The following is a 20,953-nucleotide window of genomic DNA, read 5'->3' as shown; positions in this document are numbered from 1 at the left end:
TGCACAATATGATTGTTTCTAAACTCTAAATTGAATGTGTTTATGTGGAACTTATGTAAATAACAATTAAATATTATGGGTAATACATAGATAAGAGCATGTAGCAAACAAATAGTAATAATTTTACAAGATTGCATTATCATATTAATTTCTACAATGGCCTTATTAAATAGGCTAGCACAACTCACTTTGTACCTAAAAAAATTTTTTATATATATATATTACACATATATATACATATATGTACACACACACACATATATATATATAAGGAATTTGGCCCCTAAGTGACAACTTTGAAACAATTAGATCCAAGTAAATAACTAACCAGTAAATAACTATAAACATTCAACATGTGGCCTTACTTGGGGTAGTTTCTTATTAAACAAGATTTTCATCAAATACTAACTTTGACAGATATAATTTTTTTAGGCTTTTTTCAGGAATTAAAAAAAAAAAGGTTAATGTTAGCTACTCCCTGCATTGTGTGGCAAGTTTTTCAAAAACATTTGCTCATGAATAAAAAAGGTGTTGTAAATGGGTCAGAAGTACTTATCACTCCCCATCCCCACCCCAAGTGGGTTTCAGTGCTTTTGATCCTTATATGGAGTGAAATAAAAATATTAAAGTATTAAAATAATTTTATTTGAGACATACTAGAGGATAATGTTTCACTGGCATATTTTAACATAGGAATGTGTGTGATCTGACAGACTTTACCTTACTCTCAACCTGCATTTCAAAATAAGACCAAAATAGTAATTCTGTTGGTACTTCAACACCCCTTATAAACACAAGCTTCCTCCCTGGTTAGGTTTTTTGTGGGTTTAATTCTGCTAAGCATCTTTATCACAACCTTACCCTATCCTTCTCTGAAGGATATCCTTCTCCTTCTCTTTCATTATCTATTTTCTAGAGGGAAGATATCAAGTGAAGACCTGCCATGCTGATCTGTCTGTTAGGTTGAGTCAGGAAAGCATTCAGCTCTGTTTCTCTTTAGCAAGACAGCTTGTCATAATGTGCATTTTTGCAGCAAATCCTCAGTGTACAATGTTGTATATTATAGCAAAATCTGAGTAAACTACAGCAATAAGGCTTTTTTGAATTACTGGTCTTTATTCTTACATGAATATTGCTAATTACATCTTCCTACTGTCTTCTTGTCACATTATTATCAAGCATCAGAGCTATGTATCAGCTAAAGATCATAGAAAACAACTACAAAACACAATTAAATGCACAGAATATGCATTCAGAAATGTGTCTAGCACATTTCCAGGGCACTGCTGGGATGCAATAACTTTCAAAAGTTAATAGGTTTATGACTGATGCAATCATCAGTGAACCGATCCACAAGGAATTAAAGTAACATTTGAGCTCAACATTTATTAGTGCAGTGTCTCATTCACAATATTTGTCAGCAAGAGTGTTGTCTATTTTTTGTATTATTTATCATTATATTGTCATTTTAATCAATATTTGGGAATGACCATTTACTGTATCTACAAATTCCATGTTATCCACTACCATGCAATATAATTCTGAGCAGCTGAAGTTCCAGTAATTTAAATAATTTGCATGATAATAGAAACTATGAGTCTTCCAAACAGGTAATAAAACCCAAATGGATTTTGAGGCAGGGGGAGAGAAAACCTGCGGGTGAAAAAAGCCCATAAGGCTAGCCACCTGTTTACTGTAGTTAACAGGTGTATCAAACAGCAGGCCTTCCTCTGGGAAGAAAGACAAACTAAACACAGCCAACACACACAAAGTAGCAGCAACAGGGACAGAATGGAACGCAGCATCTGCTTACTGGGACTTATGCAGAAGCCAGAAAGGAGAAATCACAGAAAGAAAACACTTGCATGAAAATAAGTGTTTCACTTCATTAACCTCTGCGAACTTCATTTACATTTTGTTATGCTTTCTTCCATTCTCAAATGTGTGCACATACAAAAGCACCAAAACCAAACAGCACATAGCAGGCCACATCCCAGGTCATTTTTATCTACTGGAAGCTTTCAGTGGCATTGTTTTGTTATATAATTCCTACTATTCAGTTAGTTTCCTCATTTTCATTTCTTGACATTTTTCCTCAACATGAAATTAGTGTTATAGTTATGCAGTGGATAAACCTGAATTTTGTCATTATCAGATTCCTCTGTCAATATTGTTTCCACTATTGCTTGTTTACTGGACATTTAATCGACCTGAACCTCTGAAGATTCACAGACTTAAAATGCTAGTAATTGACAACATTCACTTATTTTTAATTTATCATTTGCCAAAGATTGATCTAAAACATAGCCTTCACATTATTCCAGCTAAAATAATATAAGAGATGAATTCAACATTCATGTCACTATTCAACATAGTCTATGCCATGTTAGAATTACTACTAACAAAAGTACATCCTAACGTCTGAAATATTGTCCATGTTCTTTCCGTTCTGTCAAACTACTTCAGCATATCCAAAGTACTGTTTCATTAAAGAGAAAAATCCCCAATTTTTCAAAATCAATACAGCTGCAGTTTACAGGCACAGAACTACTTGTGTGAAACATGCATATGTTAACTGATTTGCAATAAATAAAGTTTGATACTCGTTAAGACCATATGAAACAAACTTTGAAGTTATATCTGCAAAACCTTACATGGACAAAGCAGACAGTGAATTTCTAGATTCTCAGCTCAAGTTTTCCTTGGTGGCTTGCCTTTTTGTGGACACAAGCAAATCTTGTCATTTGTGTTACAACAGGGTTTGAGGTGCCTGCGCTGTGCATAGGCAATTCCTCTGATTAGTTCTCACATATTTTGTATTCATTTCTATAGTTGAAGGACTCACTTTTGGTTGGAACTCTGCCTTGATTTTTCGAGTGTTGCATACACTGTTCTACTGCAATATTGTGATACTATCTTCAAACTATTATAACAATAGCTTGAATGTAAAACTTGTTTTTTTTTTTTAATATAAGCTTTCCTAAAATTATCTTAACCATTTTGTCTACAGTGTTCTGTCAGGAAGGCACTGAAATAAACTGTGTACAGAAATCCAAAGATTAACAGATCACTTAGTATTTGTCAATATTTCACTCACAACATTAAATCACTAAAAGAAGTGATAGTGATTACAAATAACTAGCAGTTATAGCAATAACTATCAAAACTGACCACTACCTGAGAAAACAAGCAGTGTTGGCAATTTTATATCCCTAAATTCATGAATGCTATTCTCAAAATATATTCTGTCCACTTCCCAAACTGAAGTGAAAGAATTGACTAGGCACACTGCAAATTGTCAGAGAATGCCACAGCCAAAGAAGATGGTTAAAATCTAAGAAAGTGTTCTGAGCAAAAAGATAGAAAGCATAGCAACATTTATATTACTATCACCTCCAGGAATGAGGCTCTAGGAGCAGCATGCTGAAAGAGATGAAATTTGCAGACTGCATTCACCTGAAAGATTTAGGTCACAGGCATGACTTTTAGAACATTTCCAAAATGCTGGTTGGTCTTTCATAATTCTGTGGTAACAGGTTAAAAAGAACACTAAACTACTAAATTAAAAAAAAAAGTATGCATATGCTTTTATTGTTTTATGTTTATTTAGATATTTTGAAAACAGTGTATGTTGAGTGAATACTTACATCAAGTTTCTGTCTTTTAAGTTTGTTTTCCACATCATATAAATGCTAAACAAGTCAACAAGATACTGTTGACAGGACTGTGAGGGATTTACTTCTATTTTTGCCAAATTATCTTGTCACTTTTGAGCATATATCCAGTGTAAACTTAACTACGGTACTAAACACAACCCTGCAGAGACAGACCACTTTCTAAACAAGTGTAAGCCTGAAGAATTTAGTAATTCAAGCTCAAAACACAAACTGGAGAGACACCCAGTGGTACAAAACTGTGTGTGTGCATGCGCACAAATACACATATGTAAAATATCAAGAATTTGAAAAGCTACTATAACAACCCCAGTTGTTACTTTATTATGAAACAATCAATGCACAACAGCACTTGTACCTATTTTTGTCATCGGTTTCTTCATCTATTTTAAATATTTATTAGACAGCTGGGACTCTCGTCCTATTGATTTTAATCCCCAACTTTCATATGTTAAAGATATACACAGATTTTTAATCCATATTTATTAAATTTAGATTAGACTACAAAATTTAACTACAAATTTTTAATGTGTATTTAACAGAAATCTGAAGGTGCTGACAGGTAGAAAAAACTCTTAACTGAAAAGTCAGGGTATCTACTTATACATAGATCAATAGCAGACTGAACTGCTATACACCCTGCTTTAACTGCATAAACAGGATTTGGTAGAGTTTTGGTCGTAATTTCATGCTCAGAGGGTAAAAAGACGTCAGTTGGCTAGAGATACATAGTAAATTCATATCAAGCAGCCTTCCATATAGTTTTTGGCTCTTCTGAACACGTATTCCTCTGAATTTTCACTAACCCCAAGGAGACTCTTCTTTTTGACAATAAAGTGACTGACGACCAACGTCAGTAAAGAAACAGATATGAACAGAGACCCAGAAGATGAAATCAGTATTATGTTTCTGAACTTAACTATGATAACTGGGTCATGAAATAGTTTAAGTGTCTACCATTCTAAATATTAATAAGCTCTATTGTAATTAAAAAAATAGTTTTCAAATACTAAAATTACTAACAGCAAAGTATGAAGTGCTGCTACTTCAGAAATTTCTCTCTCCAAACTTAGCAGAAAAACTATAATGCCAAATAAAAAAGAAAACACAATTTCTCAGAAATTTAGTAATAGAATTTGGAATTTATTTTTTAACCTTCAGATACTATGATTGCAATGACAGAATCCCATGCTTGACTTGTCATATAGTAATTCACACCTAAATGCTACGATGGCATTTGGTCCTTAGTCTCAAGCCTCAAAATTCATCTCTCAGAATTACTGGAAAATAATTCACACCACGCTGTATCCCATTGTTTAGTTTACTCAAAACGTATTGTCTGATGCTTCTAACTTTACATACTGTTTTCATAAACTTATGAGTGCCATTTAATTAGGAAAACAGGCAAGCTAAGCATCTTTTAATATGTGCCTCTTACCTAGCTATCTTTATTTTAATCAATAAAAAACATGAAGCTTCAAGACTATAGCCTCTGACAAAGTAGAAACAGCAGACAAACTTAAGCACCCTGCCATGCTGGTGTACACTGCAGTTGTTTACACAGGGGCTTTATCCAACTCTCCTCTGTCTCGGCGAAATAAGGAACAATATGCTATGTGCTTTAAGTAGTACAGTTTCATTTAGCTGCATTTTATATAAATGCTGGTAGAAAGCGGTAGAAAACTAGACACATCCAGCCACCATTTCCTAGAACATGTTCTAATTGCACTGCTTGCAGGTAGCAACTTACAGTTGCTTAAGTTCTCCTAATTTTGTGACTCCCTTTTTTATATTTGGTCTGTGATTATTTACACACATACATATACACACATGTGCGCACAAGACGTTTGCAGACTCAAGACGTTATGAAGATGAGTTCTTGAATACTCACATCAGAAAATAATTTAAAAAATTGTTTACTCATGTTTTATAAATAAGGAGTACTCCATATAACGGTCACAAGAAATAATTCCCAAGGAGACTGATGATCACATTCAAGAAAAATCATAAACTGAAATTGAATCTCAGATTCAACTGTATAAAATAGTAGTAGAATACATTAAGGAAAAATTAAAATCTCTTCACAGATAACAAATTTAGTCCCCACTTCTTAATCAAGTTATGTGAACTAACAGTGCTAGTTCTAAACATGGACTTTTTGGTCAGCCTACTTGGAGCATCCTGTACTACGATTTTTTTGAACATTTCTAGATGAGGCAGCACAGTTTTTCAATTTCTAGATAAGGCAGCACAGTTTTTCATAAGTCTTCTTTATATACCTCATATATTGTTCCATCAGCACAATGCAATATCCCATGACCTTGGCACTGGTCTAGAATCCAATCTCCTTCACACTTATCTTCGTTCCTAAAACTGTGAACAACAAATAGGAAATTCTTAATGGAAGAGATGTTTGGTGACTTGGTAGATCAGGCTATTGGAGATAATGAGGGCTGAGAATGAGCCAGTGACAACAAGTAGCAGTGGCAGACAAATTTGTGGTAATTAAGTTTAGTCCACAGTCATATCATGGCCCTTTCTTTGGGGTTCAAGTGACTAGTACAGTTCAGTACTTCAGTGTGACATTTTAACCTGTCATCTGGGAGAAAGAATCTTTTGCCCCCTCAATAAGCTAGAAATGAAGATCTTGTTTATTCATTTCAATCCTGATCATTTCAGGTAAGTATTCAGCAACATTTGTATCAGAGCCATCTGTGAGTCAGTAGCAAAAATTCAGCACAACTTCCTTTGCAACCAATAATAAACCAAGATACCAGCAAACATGACAGGTCACTAATTTAATCTATGGTAAGACTGTTGTTAATTCTGAACAAGATTAAAGATTATTATACAAAAGATTATTATTTTGGAGACAAATGTCTTAATTCTAGAGATTCAATGGTTCACAGGCTTCTGCAAGTGGAATGACAAAATTCTGGGCAAATTTAAGCTTAATCTAGCATTTTTCATACCCTAGAACATCATCAGGTCATGTTTAAATGTAACATTTTGGAGAGATCAGCCATCATTTTAAACTATACTGCATCTACATCACAATATTCTAAACAAAGTTATTAAAAATCAGATGCCTAGGTAATTATCTAGAGCTAATTATAAATACTAGCATAACTTGGTTAAGTGCACAGTTGAAGCACATACCACTGCAAAGCAATTACAACTTGTGAACTGCAAGATATGAGAACACAAAAAGTAAGAACAAAGGTACTGGCTAAGTCCAGTCATATACCTGCTTTCCAACTGTGGCCACATGTGTATGCCTAGAGAAGAGCAGCAGCAAATTCCCCCAGTAGTTTCTAAACCCACAAATTTTCCCAGCTCAAGGACTTTCAGAGGCCCAATGTGGTTTCTATGTATATAGGAACTTGGTGGATTTTTCTACAATGACCTTACCCAATTCCATCCCTTTTTATGATCCACAATGTCCTTTGAAAAAGGGTTCCAGAAGTCAACTACACAAGGTGCAAAGAACTATTTTCTTATGTTTGTTCTGAACCTGTCTCCAACCTGTTTCATTAGATACTCCCTGTTTTTTTCTGAGAGGCAGCCAAGAACTGATCTCTCTTCCACTCTCTCCATGCTATTCAAGTTCTTTATTGATCTATATCTCTGCTAAACTGTAGCAAAGCAGCAATTCTACTCTGTGACTGTCAGCACTTTGTGGACATTACAGTCCATCAAGCCAGAACTCAAGCTTCCAGAGTCATATCTGTTCTGAGGTCAATTACTCTCTATATGCAATCATCCATTGATAGACTCGAAACTTAATTCTCAATTCTAAAAATATATACAGTTTGAAACAAGTTCATAATGCCAGTTCATGTTTAAAGTGTTCCATTTTCTTAATTAAAAAAAAAAAAAAAAAGAGAACACACAAAAAAAACACACTACACACCCACCTCCCACCCCCAAATTCCACAGTTTGGTCTGTTTTAAAGCATTTTAAAACATTTGCCAGATCTCAGCATAGCTATCACAACAGCTTCAATAAAACATGAAATGCCAATTACTACACAGGAAATTAGAGGTCAACAAAGCAACAGAGACAAAACCAACACTTACCTGATATTCATTTTCCCTCTTCCATTTTTTTTTTTTTTTCTTTTCAAAATTTTTGTGAAGGGATCCTTGGTAAGCTTGTCCACCCTTTTCAATTAGTCATCCATAACCTTAGTAATAACAAATTGGAATCTGTGGTAGACATGCACACAAAAAGTGACAGAGGTAGGAAAAAATCTTTCCTGCCTGAAGTAAAGTCTGCTGATGCCATAAAGAGGCACATGGCTACACAGGAACTCTCAAACATAAGATTCTGTCAACCTGATAATGGTTTCCTCCCTACCCTCCAAATCACAAAGGTTATCCTCATATAGGCCAAAATCCTATCCTCATGAAAACAAACATCTCATAGGATCAGAATGAAATCAGTTTCTTAACCTTTTAGGTCAAGGATCTGACATTCACAGCAATCTGAAGCCTCTACAACTACAGCTATGCTAGTTTTACACAACACGGTAAGTGATCATTCTCTGTTAAAAAAAAAAAAGTGTGTGTGTGTGTGTGTGTGTGTGTGTGTGTGTGTGTGTGTGTGTGTGTATATATATATATATATAAAAATAAAAGGTATGTGTGTGTATATGTATATATATATATACACACACACACACACACACACACACACACACACACACACACACACACACACAGCAAGAGATCCGTTTGCCTTCTAGTTCTGTCTAATAGCCTGTAAGACTGATTTTGAAGACTACAAATGACACTTAAAAAAAAAAAAGGAAGATAAAAAAAGATTGTTGCAAGCTCAATTCATTTATGCTCTTAGTATCAGGCCCCTGAGTCTACTCAGTAAGCCCCAATTCCTCTAATCAGCCTCATTTGAGCCTCCACCTATACCCTCTGCCCATGGGCCCAGGAGCTCCATTTAAGGTCAGGCCTGGGCTCTCAGTCCTTGCCTAAGCTATGTTGTTGGTTTACCTGTGCTCAGCCTTATTTCCTGGATAGACTTTGAACATATATTCTAGCCTTGTTTCTAGTTCTGTCTCTGGTCCCATCTTACACTGTTCCCAACACAATTCCCTGGGTGGTCTCTGGACCTGATCTGCCACCTTGCCACCTTCAGGACTGTTAGTGAAACTTGTTATCTAACCCCTACTCTGACCATACTGTTGAAGTACTAGGGGACTGTACCACAGTTGGTGAGAGCACTGCTCCACTCATGCTGTGGTCACCTTTTCCTCTGCAATATCAGTGAAATGCTTGATGAAATTATAGAACTTGGACCTATTCCACAAGCTTTCTTCTGAGAACAGAGGGGGACATTCAGATATACTCCAAATTTCATAACAGAAACCTGAAACTACATGAATCATTAATGGGGGAGAAGGCAACTGGAAATTAATATGATTAGTTTCCAGATCTGGGAAAAAAATTAAACACTAATTTAATGCATAACAGTGCATCACCTTACTGGATCTGAGTGATTATGAAGGGAGAAGAGAATTCACTTAAATTCCTAAAAAGTAAGACATTAGAACACAGCTGACTGGGACTACAGCATCAAAACAATACATGTCATCTCCATGCAATAATTTATCCAGTTTCTTCCCATGACAAAATACTTCAATGGCTCACTCTCCTAGCTTCAGTTGCTGAGTGACAACATCTTCAATTGCTAAGTATCTTATTTAGCTATAGTGCACAGTTCATACAGAAAATCTTTAAAGAAAGCAAGTTAGAGAAAAGAATTAAGAATTCACTTAACTATTACTTAGTGGGGCTTTTTTCCTCCATACGATGTTCTTTCCCCTGTTTCCATTTCCCTTCATATTGAAAAAAGGAATTAGGATAGCCATAAAGTCCATATCCTAGAAGAAAAATATTGTGTTAAAAGAAAAGATAACTGGAACTATTTAAATGAAGAAAGTTCAACATTGAGTAACTAGTAATACAAGAGTAATAAGAATGCTATTTTAACTTAGGAAATGCATATTTTAAAGTTTCACTATAAACAATATTTATGTAAAGATAAATTTATTATTTTGTTTACTACTTGCATTCACCTTAAGTCATAGATGGAAACTTAGACTTTCTAAATACCTAAAGGTCATTATAACCATCACAGACAGACTACATAAAAACAGTCGCAGGCTAAAACTGAGAAAGTAGCAGAGCTACTGCACTACACTTGCTTAAGACAAGAATGCAAACACATAAAATAAAGCACACCTGGAAGATGAGAAAAGCACTTATATTTAAATTAGCCTAAACGCAGGAGTGTGAGCTTAGCGCCTCTTTGTCTTAAGGAGAAACAAACTTTCCCAGGCGTGGTGGGTCTCACCTTCGCCGTTCCAGGTGAGGCGAACAGGCTGAGGCAGCACCGTGCAGACCCCACCCCGAGCGAAGCTCGCTACCAAGCAAGCTGAAGAGAGCGAGGTGGGGAAAGAGGGGCGAGGACACAGTCCCAGCCCCCACATGGCCGTCCCACTCCCACTCTGGAGCGGAGACCCCCGCACTGTGCTGAGGCACAGACTCGCCCGGCGTCGCCGATATGGCCGCCACTCTCGCCGTCCCCTGCCGGCCCTTCATCAGCGCCACGCAGGCGCCGCGGACGCCGGACCATGGCAACAGCACGCTCGCGCTCATTGGCTTCGCGGAAGCGAGGCAGGGCGGGGCTGCCCCCAGACGCGAACAGGGGCTGCGCCTGCGCAGCAGCGAGCGGGCGTGTCCCTGCGCAGGCGCAGGCGTAGGCTGGGCTAGGGCACGCCCGCGCTCTCTCCCTGGCGACAGCTTTCCTCCCCACGGCACAGGTTTCAGCAGACGCTTCTTGTGCTGATAACACAGCGGAACCCTATAACTGGGAATCGTAACGCTAACTGTTTTTCCATCCTTCCCTGTCTTCCCCGGCCCGCCTTCACGGATGCTGAGCCACCCATCTTCCTCCCTACGTCAGAACACCACAGCAACGTCCACTTCCTCCCTCAATTACCAATGACAGGGGAATACCGAGTATTTGTCCCGCCCATCCTAACCCCGGAAGCGGAAGCCAATTTCTCCCCGTGGCTGCCGCCATATTGGGTTTGTGGATCGCGGGGGGGGGAGGGGGGAACGGAAGCGAAGAATCCGGCTTGGGCGTCTGTGAGTAGCTGGTGCTGCCGCTTCAGTGCTGGGGGGAGGCCGGGCCGGGCCGGCAGCCAAGCGTGGGAGCGGTGGGAAACCTGAGCCTCTGGGCTGGCAGCTTGGGGGCGAGGGTGGTGACCCCTTGGGGCGGGGGTGCCTCGGGCGAGGGGCCTTGCCGCGAGCGCAGGGGCCTCGTCGGGCTCAGTGGCCGCTGCCTCACTTGACGCCGGGGCGCCCCTGCGAGCCGCGCTGCCGGGCACTGGCTCTCGGCCGTGAGGATGCTGCCGGGCCGCGTCGGGCCAGGCTTCCCGAGGCCTGCCGGAAGGCTTGTTTTCCCTTTTGCCGTACCGCCGTCTGTCTCGGTGCTGTTCCGGGCCCGCCTGACCTCGGTGGGCTCTGCTCCTATCTTGGGGGCTTCACATTCTGGCCTCTCTATCGAAACCGTATCTTCTCTTTTTTATTTGTTCGCTTTGTTCTTTTCCTGAGTTTCTTGTATTGCTTTTGTTGAATAATGTTTGGGCTTAGGTGGTGTTGAGGGGATGTGGAAGTCCATGTTTCCTGAGATGCACAAGGTGCTCAGGTGCCATGAGACTGCTGCTGCTTTTTAGACAGGCCAGGCAGCTGTTGTACTGTATAAAATCAAACTGTTCTTTCTAGAGTAGAAGAAAAACTTTGTAAGATCAATGGGTTCTTGTTAATAACAAATTGCTTCAGAATGTTGCTTTTGAAAGTAAACTTATTTTATGAGAAGAGAAAACTTATATAAGTGATAAATTATTTCTAGTTATATATAAAATACAAATGAAGCAAATAAGGAGATCTGTGTCATGGTTAGTTGTCTAAAAGTTCTGCAGGTCTTTGTACTTGCTGTTGAAAGAGATGAATGAAATGTCTTTACTGCTGTAAATCCTGTCGTTTTTCAGAATTCTAGGATGTAGTGGTATTGATAATGGTATTACCATAGCATCTGTGGTAAAAAGCGTAATTGTTGAAGGTCATATACTCACCTACTTGATATTTTTTAGCAGAGAAAAACTTCTTGATATGGTCTGTTTTTAATAGCAGTCTATATTCTGTTAGTAGCAAACTGTTCAATTGTTTGTTGTACTAATCTTTATATATCTTTCTGATTATTGGCTTTTTTCAAATGGATGAGTTGTTAATACTATGCTGAACAGTAAAATTTTATTTTGTGAAAGAGAGGTTATTATTCTTTAGTTTTAATTTTCACCCATACCAATAAGATCTGGTATGTCTTCTTAACTGTAAACCACCTTAAAAGCAATGCCAAAGACTGCTTTTCTTGACCCTATTACAGATGTTGTTTAAGTAAATGTTTTAAAGAAATGAATAATATTAACTAAAATTCTTAAATTATAAATATGAAATTGATACTTTAGTCTATGTTACTTACAGCGAGGCCAGTGAGAGATGTCTTGTTGGTATAACATAGAGTGTTAGCTGGTTGTATTTCTCAGTACGGAAGAACTGCATGTATGATAGACATATGTAATCACACATAATGTTTTTTTACTACCCATGTCACCAAGCAAAATCTCTACCCCTTCAGAAAACCATCAGCAGCCTTACATACATGATTTTTCAGTTGATCTACTTAGGTTAGCATTTGTGGGATTTGTCTGTGCTCTTTAGAGAATTGCTATCTGATCAATAATTTAAGTATCTTTTTCAAAGGCTTATCAGTTCAGGAGGTTTCAAAAAGAACCAAAAAAGCACAAAATCATATTCATCTAACAATGCCAAGTATTTTCATCCTTCTGCAATGAATAGGGAAAATAATAAATTATTTCCCTTTTGCCTGTAATGAGAAAGCCTGTGTCTATATTGTATGAGTTTCTAGGAATTTTTAATTTTTCTGAGGTAACTTGAGTTAGGGCAGACTGAAACTCTTGAAGCCTCATAATGAATCCCATTATCTTTTGCAGTGTAATAGGACTTCTTTTTATTACTTATCACTTATTCCATAGGGTATAGTTTTCAGATGTTTAAAGAAAAATATACAACTTTAAGATTCCATGACTCCCCAGATTGTCCTTGGTCTCAGATTTTTTTCTTGTAGTGGTCACTGTATTGCAGTATGCAAGACAATTTACATTTTTATGGTTTAGTAATGCTTCACACATCTTTATTTTTCATCTGAGGCTCTTGAGTTATTAATTTAGGGCTGAAAATACTCCCATTATCCCACAGAGTTATGTAGTCCCACCCACAGATGGGGACTTCAGGAAGTAGTGTCAGGGATTGCCTTTGGTGATGTGGCAAAAATTTTGTTGTTTAGGTTCCATTTGATTTTGTTTGTTTTGTATCTTGAAGTGAACTGTAAAGCTTAGTTGGGCTTAACTAAGGAAAAAAATGAAGATCCTAAATTGGTAGCAGAAGTATGTGCTTAATGATTCCTTTGGTTAATATTTTTTACTTGAGTTTAGAATCCTGGCCCTGTCTTTTAAATATGTGGTTTTGCTAATGCATAAAGCTCTTCTGTGACTGCTGAGGCCTTTATGTGCCCAAGATGGATGAACTCACTCAGTAATTCTAGCAGTAGGCAGTGTTTTGAGTTAGGTGGTTATGATGAAGATTTTTGTTTGGAACCTCTGGTGTCCTGAACTTAAATTGCTTCACTATCTTGTAGTTACTTAATATTTGGAAATCCTAAGAAGATTTTTTAAAAATTATTTATTTTGGTTTTGTTCTTTGCCTTCAGAAACTAAGGTGACAAGAGGGTGGTGCTGCAGTAGATATCTCAGTGCTTAGATGTTATAAATCAGCTCCTGCCTTATCAAGGTGAAGATGTCTAACATCTTGTCTAGCAAGGCTTATTCCTTGATTTCTGTATGGACTTTTTTCCCTCCCTAAAATGGATTGGATCCTCTTTCCCTGCTTTTATAAAATACGCTACTCTTTCCCAAGAGAAACTGTTAAGAAAGTAATGTTTGGAATAAATATCTTCTTTTTAAGAATACTTCAGTAAAGATAATTTGATTCAAACAGGACAGTCCAAAACAATATCATATATAAATGCTGGTTCAGATAATGTACTTCAAAGCTTCACTGAGCTTAGATTTGGTTTTAAATGTTATCTATGTAACTGTTTTGTTTCCACAGCAAGAATGTCAGAAGGGGACAGTATTGGTGAGTCTGTTCATGGAAAGCCGTCCATGGTCTATAGATTTTTCACAAGGCTTGGACAGGTTGGTTTTCTGTAGGGTTTTTCTGACTCCATTAGAAGCAGGTCTCAGTGCAACTTCTTAATTTTTGTTTGAGCTATTGAAATACTAAAATCTGTACAAAAGATTTCTTCTAAAGTGTTTTAAAAATAATAACAAATATTACAATACGTAGCTTAGCAAAATACTTAATGTGTGTATATTCGACTTTGCTTAGTGAAAATGTATGCCTTTACTGTCAACAGTGATGAGTGACTTTAGATTCTCTGACAGAAAACATATTGAGGAAAGCAAACTCGCATGAAATATTGAAAATTTAAATCTCTTTAATGCCCATCCTGAGGGGAAGATTTTTTTTTTTCCACCTTTGTGGCAATATAGGACTTACATTTCGTAATGCTCATAATTAGTTATTAAAAAAGAAAAATGTTTAATCTTACTCTGCTCTCCAAAACAGCTTCAAAATAGTTACCGGTTCTAATGCTACCTCATAATAAACATTATTCATTATGTATCATGTATTTTACAGATATACACTTTATATTTCTTCCTAGATCTACCAATCCTGGTTAGATAAATCTACTCCATATACTGCAGTGCGATGGATTGTAACTTTGGGCCTGAGTTTTATCTACATGATCAGAGTTTATTTACTGCAGGTAAGAAAACTGGGTTTACTGCTAAGCTTGTTTTAGATACCACTGTTTTTGGGTTTTTTTTTAAGAGTGTTTCTGAAGTATGATATTACTTTGGAATTACATAATGTATCATGAGCACACACGCTAAAAAAGTGACCCAGATAGTCTGAAGAAAGAACACATCTAGTTGGTGCTAAAGTTGCTGCTTCAGACTGAAAAATGCATGAATGATTAAAGATATTCATTTGCTGGCAACAGAAAGTGGAAAAACTCCCATAGTTCTGATGAAATTACAAAAGAAACTTCTGAAAAATCGGTTTCACTTGAGGTTTTACCTTTCATTTTAAAGCTGTGTAACTTGTTCAGGAGCCAGTAGTTACCTTCTGTCATGCAAACCATAAAAAATTTCTTAATGGCACTTTTATCACTGCAGGCCAGCAGCAAACTATTTCTCCACTAATCAGGTATCTCTATTTTGTGACAATCTACAATCCAATTAAGAGCTTGAGAATTGTTATCCCTGAAAACTGAAGGATTACAAATCAAATGTGAAAGACCAGAAGATGTAGTAATAAAGACATTTAATACTTTGAAGCCTGTAAAAACTATAAAGAACTTCTTGCCTGTATGCTGTTTACTACTTTTATGTATTTTTAATGTAGAAACTGGATGCCTGAAGAAAGCGGTTATATTAAATCTGCTAATACATGAGGGAATTTCACTACTCTTATGTCTTAAGACTTGTTTCAATTAGTATATTAGGTTTTTCCCAAGTACACTTTAAAACATCTAGCTTACAAAGGCTAATAGATTTTTCAGCTTTGCTTATTGGTTTCTGGTAAGTTTAGTCAGTATTTGCATAGCTGTAAAAGAAAATAAATGTGTTAATAGAAAGAAATGCAAAGAACTATTATAGTGTAGATTCATATATATTTTAACAGAGTCCAGAAAACTTTTCATATGAATATGAGGATGTAGAAAAGCATCTGTTAAAGAAGCTAAAACCAGATTGTTTAATCTTGTTGAAAAATAAGTATCTGAAAGTGGTTTTCAGGATGTTTTTAGTCTTGCTTCTTTTTTCCTCTCCCCCTTCAGGGTTGGTACATTGTGACATATGCCTTGGGAATCTACCATCTAAATCTCTTCATAGCTTTCTTGTCACCAAAGGTAGACCCCTCTTTAATGGAGGATTCAGGTATGAGGAACAGTTCACACAGCAATAACTTTGAACTTAGTCAAACTTCCAGCTCATTTTGTCTAATATAATAGTGTGAAGATACACACTTTTAACATGACATTATATTTTTAAACTTGTAAAAAACTCTATGCAGCCCAGTTTTAGAGGTCACTGTAAAATTTGTATTCAGAATTAATTTTTTTTGAGGATAAGAATATAGTCTGTGTTATATTCCTCTTTTGTGTTTTGACATAAGGTTTATGTGGCTTAAGTTCTTCTTATAAGAACACAAGTCATCTGGCACTCATTTCTTGCATCTTTCTGTTTTCTTTTGGGAAATGGATATTAAGTTATGTTAAAACAGCCACTGGAACTGGGGTCTATGTATAAGAGTAAAAGCTTTTTTTCAGAAAGACTGAAAAAAAGAAAAAAAGTCGTCTGTGGAGTGAATACAGTGAAAATCAGTGTGAATTTTTTCTCTCCCCCTCTCCCAGATGATGGTCCTTCCTTACCTACAAAGCAAAATGAAGAATTTCGGCCTTTCATTAGAAGGCTCCCAGAGTTTAAATTCTGGTGAGTGGATCCATCTGCCTATACTGTGTTTTTGAAACATTTAAATATCTGTGTCAGATAAGTGGTGGCTTGGTTTGAAGGAATAATTGTTAACATTATTTTTAAGGCACTCTGCCACTAAAGGCATCCTGGTTGCTATGGCATGTACATTCTTTGAGGCTTTCAACGTTCCTGTTTTTTGGCCAATCCTTGTGATGTACTTCATTATGCTGTTTTGTATCACAATGAAGAGGCAAATCAAGGTAACTTATTTAGAATAGATGGGAGCACTTGTGATTTCAAAACTTACAGTATTTTTCCAAGCTGCCATCCAGATGAGCACTTCAGAGGTATTAAATGTATTGTGTGCATTTCTTTTACTAGATAAACATGAACACCTAAACGCGTCTGCATATCTGCAACTTAGAGCAAATATTGGTAATAGGAAATAAAAATGCTTGAAAAAAGTAGTTTTCATACTATGTTACAAAATTTGATGCATGCTTTCAAAGGGTTTCAATCTCAGACTTAGAGATCTGTGGTTGTTTTGTTTTGTTTTTGCACAGGAAGAGTCTTACAGTTTCCCATCCACTTTCTTTCTTCAGTTAACTTTGTGGCTATTTTTAATGAAGAGGTCTTTTAGAATCTCTGATTAATGAAAAGGGGAGTTTTGACATGTTTGTGCAAGAAAGTGGATGGAGAAAAGGGCTAGTAGAAGAACATAGGCAAGTCATTCAGACCATTTTTAACAAATTACTTTTAGTCTGGCATTTTAAAAAGAGAAACAATTCCCCCCCCCCCCCCCCCCAAACATAACATTTGGAATTTTGGTTAAGTACTGTTTTCAGAATTGTAAATTAAAGATTAAAGGGTAGTAAAGGATTAATACCTCTATGCTATTCCACTATTCCTGCTATCTCCCAGTCAGTTATCTTCACTGCACTAATATGTGATTTTGGAGAGGGTATACCCAAATTTGAGATTGCTAAGATTAGACTGATAGCCCTATTTAAATGTAAAATCCTATATGTTTGAGTATTTCATCAATTTTACGATACTGAAGAATTGTCTTTCTAGAGGACTTTGTTATTTAAATTGCACGGTTATAAAGCATTTTTGTAAACATTATCTAAGTTTGTTGCCTCTAAAAACTGATGGTTTTTCTTTACAGCATATGATAAAATACAGATATATACCCTTCACACATGGCAAGAGGAAATACAAAGGGAAAGAAGACGTAGGAAAGACCTTTGCTAGCTAGAAGATGCAATCAACCTGTTGACAAGTTCCGCTTATACATAAAGGAACAGTTTTGAGCCATTGTAACAATGCCTTTTTTCTTCATATAAAGTGATTAAGAGGGTGGTGACAAAGCAGTTGAATTTTCATTTTATGAGAATCTTGCTATTTTTATCTGAACTATCGGTTTCTTGAAGAAACTGGCATTCTAACCAAATTGCATTGAGTTTAGTATCTTTTCTAAGAGTTGGAGGAACTTTTGATAGTCCCATGGATTTGGGATAAGGTATTTCTTTTAAGATCCATTGAAGCTGCCATGACGCTGGGGAGATTAATGGCTTAGACTTGGATATTTTTACATAGTTCTCCTGCTTACTGTGACCCTGAAGTGCTGTGCACATATGTGGAGGAAAAAAAGTAAGGTGGCACACATGATGCTGTTTTCTGCTTCATGGATATGTGCTATTTTCATACAAAAGTCAAGTAGACATCAATAGATGCAGAATTTAAGCCAGTTTGATAAATGCATGGTATTACTGAGTTATAACCAAATATAAATAGGAATAAGAAATTTGTTAAATTATGGGTTTGGCAGCAGGGAAAAATATATGTATAACTTCTGAAGTAACTCATTTGTGTAGGGTTTTAATGCCAGTTTCACCCTGACATCTCATAGCAGATGCTAGAATTGGGCTCTTTCATGATGACTCAAAACTTTGTTCAAAATTTGTCACAATTTCTTTTGAGGACCTGGAATTATAAATATATATTATATTTTAATTGTTATTAGCTGGAGAATATTTTGTCTCATTTCTTTCGTACGTAAGGATTTCTTGGTTAATTTAAGTTGACTTTATGCAGCCCTTTCAGATCATACCCAAATTGGCCATAGCAGAGAAGCTTTACAAGCTTTACCCAGTTTTTCATTTTCTATGGAAAAAATTTAGAGATAGATAAATGACCTGCATGTAAACTTTTTGATGTGATACAACTGCAGTTTTATTAAGTGACTTTTTAATTCCAAAGTTTATTAAAAGATAGTGTCCCCCTTTCTTGTCCTTTATTAATCTTATACATATAATAATCCAATGGTGGTTATAGATCCTTTTCAGTTATGGTTACCCTTAAAATTTGTCTTCATGTAACACCTTTTCTTAGCTCTTTGAGGAGCATTCACGTTACATTTGCAGAAGATAGGAGAAAAGATAAGCCCTTTGAAGATTCTGAATGGAGAGTAGCGGCAGCTTCAACAGACAGCTAATTGGAAAATGTATTTAAGAGCTGTTTCAATTGACTTTGTCAAATGAAGTAACTGTGGAGCCCTGTGATTCAGCCTTCAATAATCCTGGAAAAAAATGAGAGTTTTAGTTAACATTGGCCTATTTTTTTGTTAGCATTATGGAAACTAGTAATGTGTGTGAAACTTTAAAATTATGGAAATACAGTAGCTAGAAAGGGCCTTATAAAAATACCAGTCATGGATGCTTGCAGTTCATTGCCTAAAATCTGAAAGCCCTGACTTGCAGAAGCTGTCTTTAGGCTTGCTGGAGTTCCTGAATATATGGTGAATCAGGGAGAAAAACAGAAATTGTTTATTTTTATTGTTGTTAAAATTAGCAACTGGGATGACCCCCATTGAACAATGGGGTGTTAGGATAGCCTTTGCAAATTAGAAATGCATTCCTCCATTTGCTTTTTTTCTTCAGTGGGAGCTTGTGATGAATGCCTTCTCATTCTTAGGTAGGCATAGCTGTTCTGCATCCAGTGGGACTAACAGTTTTCAAATGCAAATTGTAGTTGAAGTTGGGACAAAGGCAGAGTGTAGTTCCCTAGCTGATTCTCAGCATGCAGTGGCCAGACAGGTTGGAGGGCATTTTGCTAAACTTTGGTCTATTTTTATCACTTTGTGACTTACTGCTTATGACTGATACGAGTTTTTATCACTCATAAGTGATAAAAATTAAATTATTCTTACAGAATGCATGATAAACTTGGCTGGGCAACTTCACAGCAATTTCCTAATCATTGATCACTTCCCATTTGTTTTTACGTGCAGTTAAATGTCTGGCAGTGATTCCCTTAGCTGCTCGTGTTTTGAGTCCTGATGTGGACCATTTTCTTCCATTGTGCCTTGACAGTTTGAGGCATGTGGGGCAGTGCTGAAAGTTTTTTAGTGCAAGAAAGGGAAGGTATTTCAACTCTGAAAATCACTGTTTCATGAAGTAATACTGAAATCTTGGCATAGTTGCATATCAGCAATTGTTCTTTTTTTTTTCTGGCACTTATATGTATGATGTAAAGTTAAAAAATTTTATTGGAGACTTCATGGTAACACTTTAATATTGCAATGTTAACTAGCTAACCAGGATCCCTGCAGTGTGTGTGTGTATGTGTATATATATATATATATATACACACACACACACATATATACATAAAAAATTAAGACAAGTGCTCTTACTGTCAGATTCCACCCCCCCCCAAGTCCATATTTGGTGCCAATTCAGTGCCATTAGTGAAAGTCTTACTGAAACTGCAAATTACAATCCACAAAAAGTGGATCATCTGGATTTCCTGCCCCATCTGAATTTAAAGAATATAAATAACTGTTTTGTATGTTTTCTATTATGCAATAATGAAGACATGCTAACATTTGAATATCTTCTTTTTCCCTGCTGCTCTGAATACTTTTATGAGTGAATTAAATGGGAATAAAACTTGCAAGGTGATGCTGCTGAATCCCTCCTCATTTATATACTCTAAAATATTGGTTTAGAATAAATAGTCCCTATTGCCATAAAGCAGAGAGGGGGGTGCATGTCTAAAGCAAGCCTTTCCCCCTTTGTGTTAGACTATAGAAAACACAGACAAAAGATAAGCAGTGCTATAAAAATAGTGTTTTATCCTTGACCTTAGTTTGCTATTAGTATATGGTACTAGAGTTTTTTTGAAACACCTGTTACATTGCTATAGTCTAAATGTCTGGACTACTTGATGAAAAGTCTTGATATTTAATAGTGATGGAGAGAAAAGCTTTGAGTTTGGAAGCTGAATGTTAATAGATCAGTGTATAGAATAGCCTGTATTCTGCATTTCAAGGGGCTCATTGCATTTAATGCTTCTGTTGATTTAAGCGAAGTCATGTAGCTTGTCAAATCAAGGAAACATGCTTTATTGTTGACTTTGTTGTGAAAATGGAGTGGTACCTGATGTACACTTATCAGATCTTCCACTGCAGTTAAACTAAGAATTTTTGTACAGCTACTGTTTTTCCCCTTGAAGCCTACAGCATGGACTGTTGTAATGTAACAAGAAAAAGGGAGTCTCACAAATCCT

At 36.5% G+C, this 20,953-nt stretch overlaps 2 protein-coding genes across 40 annotated transcripts in view; one reads left to right on the top strand and one right to left on the bottom strand.

Moving 5' to 3' along the window:
• MORN1 (MORN repeat containing 1) overlaps positions 1–10,412 on the bottom strand; it is a 220,845-nt gene extending 210,433 nt beyond the window's left edge. For 30 of the 35 annotated variants that reach the window (XR_010392818.1, XR_010392790.1, XR_010392798.1 and 27 more), the window contains exons 1-4: positions 10,048–10,407; positions 9,472–9,574; positions 7,755–7,883; positions 5,954–6,047 (exon numbers count right to left, since the gene is read on the bottom strand). Coding sequence is in view for 3 of the 35 variants with exons in the window: in XM_064525443.1 (XP_064381513.1) it covers positions 5,954–6,047; positions 7,755–7,765 (105 nt within the window). In the remaining 32 variants the exon portion in view is untranslated. Of the gene's footprint in view, positions 1–5,953; positions 6,048–7,754; positions 7,884–9,471; positions 9,575–10,047 lie in introns of all 35 variants that reach the window. The other 5 variants (XR_010392793.1, XR_010392796.1, XR_010392799.1 and 2 more) reach the window with 4 other exon arrangements.
• A 134-nt stretch (positions 10,413–10,546) lies between these two features.
• Positions 10,547–20,346, top strand: RER1 (retention in endoplasmic reticulum sorting receptor 1). 5 transcript variants are annotated; one of them, XM_064525440.1, is made up of 8 exons: positions 10,738–10,844; positions 13,549–13,628; positions 13,950–14,035; positions 14,566–14,670; positions 15,745–15,844; positions 16,321–16,399; positions 16,506–16,641; positions 17,550–20,346. In XM_064525440.1, the coding sequence occupies exons 3-8, from the start codon at positions 13,955–13,957 to the stop codon at positions 17,637–17,639; spliced, it is 591 nt and encodes a 196-aa protein (XP_064381510.1). In that variant the 5' UTR covers positions 10,738–10,844; positions 13,549–13,628; positions 13,950–13,954; the 3' UTR covers positions 17,640–20,346. The 5 variants fall into 5 exon arrangements, with proteins under 5 accessions (XP_064381509.1, XP_064381512.1, XP_064381510.1 ...); XM_064525442.1 differs by lacking the exon at positions 13,549–13,628 and having other exon boundaries at positions 10,696–10,784; XM_026096628.2 differs by lacking the exon at positions 13,549–13,628 and having other exon boundaries at positions 10,742–10,844.
• Positions 20,347–20,953: the final 607 nt, after the last annotated feature.

The sequence above is a fragment of the Dromaius novaehollandiae genome, chromosome 24 (assembly GCF_036370855.1).
Source record: "Dromaius novaehollandiae isolate bDroNov1 chromosome 24, bDroNov1.hap1, whole genome shotgun sequence".
In the NCBI taxonomy this organism is placed as follows: domain Eukaryota; kingdom Metazoa; phylum Chordata; class Aves; order Casuariiformes; family Dromaiidae; genus Dromaius; species Dromaius novaehollandiae.
Note: the sequence above shows the minus strand (reverse complement) of the source record. Positions and strands in the feature narration are given on the sequence as shown.

Excerpts from the sequence above, each read along its gene's own strand:
- RER1 (XM_064525439.1), top strand. The coding sequence starts at position 10,698 with ATGACAGGGGAATACCGAGTATTTGTCCCGCCCATCCTAACCCCGGAA. Across the intron at positions 15,845-16,320 it reads CTCTTTAATGGAGGATTCAG|ATGATGGTCCTTCCTTACCT; the intron begins GTATGAGGAACA and ends CCCCTCTCCCAG. Across the intron at positions 16,642-17,549 it reads CAATGAAGAGGCAAATCAAG|CATATGATAAAATACAGATA; the intron begins GTAACTTATTTA and ends TTTTCTTTACAG.